The 6,773-nt window shown below is 35.8% G+C and overlaps 1 protein-coding gene across 1 annotated transcript in view; it reads left to right on the top strand.

Annotated features, from left to right (window-relative positions):
• The window catches only part of LOC117182136 (zinc finger protein 235-like), a 28,204-nt gene extending 23,306 nt beyond the window's left edge, over positions 1 to 4,898 (top strand). The window contains exon 2 of the mRNA XM_033375180.1: positions 341 to 4,898. Coding sequence (XP_033231071.1) covers positions 341 to 4,633 — 4,293 coding nt within the window. The 3' untranslated portion in view covers positions 4,634 to 4,898. The remainder of the gene's footprint in view (positions 1 to 340) is intronic.
• The last annotated feature ends 1,875 nt before the right edge of the window (positions 4,899 to 6,773 follow it).

Below are 6,773 nucleotides of genomic sequence, written 5' to 3'. Positions count from 1 at the left end.
ACTACCCCTGCAGGCATTGGGGTTGAAAATTCAACCCCCCCTCACTTGGGGAGGGTTGGTAATCCTGGTCTATAAGTTTGTCGATTAACTACTGTTGGGTAGACGAACATATTCCCAGAATTTAGAGACAATCGAAAAACATGACTTTTTGAGTTGGGGCAGTTGAGGAATAATGCCTCATATATGAAATAATACTACCATTGAGATGTACAAACAAAATTAGAGGCACTCAAAAATTGGTTTTAAGACAATCACTAGTGAATATAAAGAAATTTTAATCTGAATGTTTGTCATATTTACCGAAGAAGTTAAACAAAAGGATATTACATTTTTCTTTCAGTTTTCATCATCAAACGAAGTACGCACTGCAAAAGTACCTATGGTAAAACTTTCAAGACTTTATTGGTGCATTAAATGCAAGAAAAGATTCAAAACGCCTGAAAATTTAAAGATGCACACAGAAGAACACAACCATCTAATTAATTCCTTTACAAAAGGTAACAGTGTCATTACAATAAATGATGAGCCTCCTCAATTCGATATCTTCGATGAAATGCATTTTTTGAAAGAGCAGAACCATTTAACCAATTGCTCTATAAAAGGCAACGGTGATCATCTATCAAATGAAGTACACACTGCAAAAGTACCCAAGGTAAAACTTTCAAGACTTCATTGGTGCAAAAAATGCCAGAAAAGATTCACAACCGCCGAAATTTTGAAGATCCACACCGAAGAACACAACAATTTAACAAATTCACCTGCAAAAAGGAATAGCGTTCTTCCAATAAATGATGAGCCTCCTGAAATTGATATCATTGATGAAATGCAGTTTTGGAAAGAACAGTACCATTTAACCGATTCCTCTATACAATGCAAAAGTGATCTTTTAATAGATGACGAGTCTTCTGAAATTGATGTCATCGGTGATATGCATTTTTTGAAAGAACAGAACCATTTAACCGATTCCTCTATACAATGTAAAAGTGATATTTTAATAGATGACGAGTCTTTTGAAATTGATGTCATCGGTGAAATGAATTTTTTGAAAGAACAGACCCATTTAACCGGTTCCTCGATACAATGCAAAAGTAATCTTTCAATAGATGATGAGTCTTCTGAAATTGATGTCATCGATGAAATGAATTCCTTAAATGAAGAGCCGAACCATTTAAGCAATTTCTCTATAAAAGGCAACAGTGATCATCTATTAAAAGAAGTACACACTGCAAAAGTACCTAAGGTAAAACTTTCAAGACTTTATTGGTGCAATGAATGCCGAACAATATTCAAATCCGCCGAAATTTTGAAGATCCACACCAAAGAACACAATAATTTAACCATTTCGCCTACAAAAAGGAACAGTGTTCTTCCAATAGATGACGAGTCTTCTGAAATTGATGTCATCGGTGATATGCATTTTTTGAAAGAACAGAACCATTTAATCGATTCCTCTATACAATGCAAAAGTGATCTTACAATAGATGACGAGTTTTCTGAAATTGATATCATCGACGAAATGGATCTTTCGAATGAACAGAACCGTTTAACCGGTACCTCTATACAATGCAAAAGTAATCTTCCAATAGATGATGAGTCTTTTGAAATTGATGTCATCGATGAAATGAATTCCTTAAATGAAGAGCCGAACCATTTCAGCAATTGCTCCATAAAAGGCAACAGTGATCATCTATCAAATGAAGTACACACTGCAAAAGTACCTAAGGTAAAACTTTCAAGACTTTATTGGTGCAATAAATGTCAGAAAAGATTCAAAACCGCCGAAAATTTGAAGATCCACACAGAAGAACATAATCATTTAACCAATTCCTCTCACAAAGGCACCAGTGTTCTTCCGGTAAATGATGAGCCTTCTGAAATTGACATCGCAGAGGAAGTGAAGTTCTTGAGTAAAGAACAGAGCCATTTAACCAATTCCTCTCACAAAGGCACCAGTGTTCTTCTGGCGAATAATGAGCCTTCTGAAATTGACATCGCAGATGAAGTGCAGTTTTTGAGGGAAGGACAGAGCCATTTAACCAATTCCTCTCACAAAGGCACCAGTGTTCTTCCGGCGAATAATGAGCCTTCTGAAATTGACATCGCAGATGAAGTGCAGTTTTTGAGGGAAGGACAGAGCCATTTAACCAATTCATCTGCCAAAGGCAACAGTGTTCTTCCGGTGAATAAGGAGCCTTCTGTAATTTATTTTGCAGATGAAGTGCATTTCGCGAGGGAAAAACAAAGCCGTTTAACCAATTCTTCTATAAAAGGCAACAGTGATCTTCCATCAAATGTAGTATACTCTCCAAAAAAACATTTAATACAAATTTCAAGTCTTTATTGGTGCAAAAAATGCCAAAAAAGATTCAGTACCGCCGAAATGTTAAAGCTCCACACAGAAGAACATGATCTCGCGGAAAAGTCTCTAACTGTCTCATCTGGCTCCGCTAATAGTTCTTACACTTGTCCAAATTGCAAAATAGTTTATTTGAATTTCTTCAGTTTAAAGAAACATTTTGCGCGAAAGCACAAACTCTGTCCCAAAAATTTTTCAATAAAACGCAGTTTTACGCGACATACGCTGGCTCATCAAAGTGTAGAATGTTTTACCTGTGATCTTTGTTCTAAAGAATTTTCGAGAAAATCTAATTTGACAGACCATATAAATAGGCACATGAATATAAGACCGCACAAATGTAAAATTTGTGGAAAAGGTTTTATTCGTCCATCTTATTGTAAGGCTCATATGCGCACCCACAGAGGAAGGCCTTTTGAGTGCGATTTATGTAAAAGAAGATTTTCACTAAAGCGCACTTTAACATTACACATGCTTGTTCATCAACAGGGAAGACCTCATTCGTATGTCTGTGATTTGTGCGGCAAACATTGTGCGCGCAGAGGTAGTTTCATGGACCATTTAAAAACACACATGGACATCAGTTGTCACACGAGTTACGAGTGTGATATGTGTAAGAAAAAATTTGCCAACCGTTCTAATTGGAAGCGTCATATACGTCGTATTTCTGCATGTTTTAATCATTATAAGTGCTCCACCTGTACAGAAGGTTTTTCGACAACCGAGGGCTTAAAAAACCACATCGCGAACTGTTTCGATATATCATCCGGATATAGTATTGCAGCAACCAAGAAGCGAATCGGAGACACCTATTTTTGTAAAATTTGCTCGAAATTCTTCCTGAGGAAAGCTTATTTTGTTGATCATAAAAATCTCCACTCCTTGACAGAGACCAACGCTTGTGAAATCTGCAAGAGAGTATTTCCGAACAATTATAGCCTTTGGAAGCATCAAAGCAATCTCACTAAAGAATCTCCTTACTTTGAATGTGACATCTGTAAGCTTAAATTCTGTTATAAAACTACCTGGTTTAAACACCGTAAGACTCATTTTTGCAACAATCTTCCGCAGATAAATAATGTTCATAAAATGGTTCATCAGCAAATCCCTTTAAAAGTTGGTCCATTAAAGACATACAACAGAAAGAATCTGGGAGAGATGATGCAGAAGAGAGAAATAGTTAGTATTGTCGAAACTGGACGTGACAATAAAGTTCACGATAAAGAAGAGACCATCTTGCTTCAAGAGGAGATAAGACTCGAAGAATTGGAAAGTAGTTCTCATACAATGAATTCTAATTATGATGGTAGTAAAAATCTACACTCGACTCAAAAACTCTACATGTGTCATATCTGTATGAAATTATTTTTGAACCAAATGAGCCTTAAGTCGCATCAGAGAAGTCTTACTAAAGAAAAACCTTATTTTGAATGCGATGTTTGTAAGATAAAATTCTGCCATAAATATACTTTAGAAGTACACCAAAAACGTCATCACCGACGGCATGAAATGCCTCTTCAGCAAATTACTTCGTTTAAAAATGCTCCATTAAAGACGTATAAAAGAAAAGGGTTGCCTGGTGCGATTCAGCCTACTATTTTTCAACGGGGTGGTTCGAAGACGCATGAGAGAAGTGAAATTCAAGATAAAGATGTGCGAAATCAAGATAAAGATAAAGAGGAAAACAACTTGGTTCAAGAGCAGAATAGACTTGGAAAATTGAATAATGATTCTAATGAAAGGAATAATGATACTAATCAAAATCCACACTTGATTCAATACCCATATATGTGTAATATAAGTAAGAGAAGGTTTTTGGACAAAACGAGTCTTAACTCGCATCAGAGAACTCTCATTGAAGAAAATCCTTATTTCGAATGCGGTGTTTGCGACCGAAAATTCTGCGATAAATTCACTTTAGCCGCACACCAAAGATTTTTTCATCCAAATCTTAAAATGCCTTTGCAGAAAATCACCTTAAAAAATGTTTCAAAGACGTTTGAAAGAAATAAGAATCTTGAAGAAAAGATGCGAATTAATGAAATAGTTGTGAAAACTGAACCTAAAAGTGAAATCCAAGGTAATGAAGATAGTCATTTGGTTCAAGAGCAGAGGTTTGAAAACTTAACAGAAAGTGAAATCTCTACTCTATCTTCTATTGGACAGGAACCTCGTGATCCATTAGCCTTGACTGAAAGTGAAAAGTCCTTTTTATTTTCTTCAATTAAAGAAGAAACTTTCGATCCCTTAGATTTAAATAACCAAATAGAAGCTTGAAATGCAAATATCGAAATAGAAAAGTGAATTATTTGTATCTTCTTTCAAAAATGATAAATATGAGAATTCAATCTGTATGATTTACTTATTCGTTCTGATCTTTGTTTAGCATTAAGAAAGGAGTTGCAAGCATGAAGTAAATTTGTAATGTTTGAAAAAATACCGTTACATAGAAACCGCTTAAAGAGAAAATTGTATTCAGAATATATAAATAAATCGAAAATTCATAGAAATAAATAAGCGCCCACTACTTAATTTGTAGGAAGATAAACGTTTATTTTTCATCTTGCTGGCCTTAATAAATCGTCTTTTTTACGCTTCCATTTTTTCTACAGAATTTTCCTAAATCTTACCACATCTTATCCTCGCTATAAGTACTGACTACCTTTCTCTTCTATCTCACAAAAATATTGTGTTCTCTCTTTTGGCATAATCCACGCATGGTTTCTGTTAAATCTTGGCTCTTTTATTCTTTCCTACCCCGCTGCATTCTTTCTTTGCATGCCGTTTTCCTTAGCGATCTCATAGATCTTCCTTCCATCCTTGTGCATCCTTCTCACTTTATCCATCATCAGTCCATTCGTTCTAAAATGCCTTTCCCTTTCAACCTCCATCTTCTCACCCCCTTCCTGTTTTCCTTCTCCCACCAACACTACCGTACCAGCTTACTTTCCCTCTCTTCAAAAAATTTCTCATATTTACACGCTCGACTCCCCGTCATCATCCCTAAACTCGTTCTTCCCGCCTCCTACCTTAGAATATAATAAGGAACATTCCTTGCTAACCCCAGTGACCACTTCAAACACCTCTCCTGTATCCTATTCACTTCCTCTATTGAAATTGATTTCGATTGATGAAATTATCTACGAACAACTCCTTTCCTAGTTCGCACATCAGCCTTATCACTATATTTGGTTTTCTTACTCTCTCTTTTATGACTGTTTATACCCCAGGTATCTTCCCAACCTCTTTATCATCTCCTTTAATGCCTCCTCGCTCTTTTCTAGCAGCACCCCTAGTAGCAAGATAATTGCAGACTGGCGCCAGCTGGGCACCAGAGTCTGGCATAGTAGATCCTGGCCCAGACTGGTCATGATATACACCAGACAACATTAAAATAACGTAAAATGGTACTAAATACGTTTCGGTAATTGTTTTAGACTATATTTCAGTCCTTTCTGGCAGAATATACAGCGGAGACGTCACAACATTTCAGGAGACTCTGAAATATTAAAAACATTACCTCTTATCGTATAAGCTTGCATGTTTGGACATGCGTAAGGGCGGGAAAAATTCTAAAATTTTCTTCTGGGCTTAAATTTTTAAGTAATTTGTATAATCTGTAATAATTAAAATTGAATATACTTGAATATACTTTATATATAGGTACTTCAATTCAAAAATTCGAAAAAAGGCGGAGACCGAAAATTGATGAGAACTAAAACACGTGTTGATCACAAAACAACACTCACGTCGCCATATTGCAAAATTGAACAACAATGCCGCAAAATCACTCATAGCAGGGCTACCAACTGTTAATCCTTAATTGTTACACGGCCAAAAAATATCGTTAATTGTCACACGGAGTCCATGGGACCCTAGCGTAGAAAACTGTGGATAATTTCTCGAGTTTTGAGTAGACTTATCTGAAATTTATTGAGGATGTTCCTTAAAGCTTTGTCAACAATATTCTATTGTTCATAAAAAAAGTTCAGATGTAAATATATTAAAAAAATGCACAAAATAAAACAGGCATTATCGAAATATTCGCGATTGAAAAAAGCATAGTATCCAATGGACCCCGAGTGATAATTAAGGGTTAAATAGCCAATACATTTTCGGAAAAACGGTTTAAAAGCTGAATTTTCTGACAACAATGTTTGTATATTTTTTGAAACACGCTGCGAAACGTGGAAAAATATTTATTAATTAATTTCTAAATTAATTACTAATGTTTAAACTAAATGCCAGAATCTGGTTCCTTTATTCACCAGATTCTGTTTTTCGTCTTGTCTGATCATTTCTCCCGCCAGTCTTTTCGACTAGAGAGAGTAGATGCTGGGCCAAACTGGTCTCTATCACACAAGTCAGACGTTGCTACTAGGGCTCTATATCATCTGCATACGCGACCCGGTAATAA

The sequence above is a fragment of the Belonocnema kinseyi genome, chromosome 10, assembly GCF_010883055.1.
Source record: "Belonocnema kinseyi isolate 2016_QV_RU_SX_M_011 chromosome 10, B_treatae_v1, whole genome shotgun sequence".
Taxonomy (NCBI): Eukaryota; Metazoa; Arthropoda; class Insecta; order Hymenoptera; family Cynipidae; genus Belonocnema; species Belonocnema kinseyi.
This window is presented reverse-complemented; position numbering and strand designations above follow the sequence as displayed.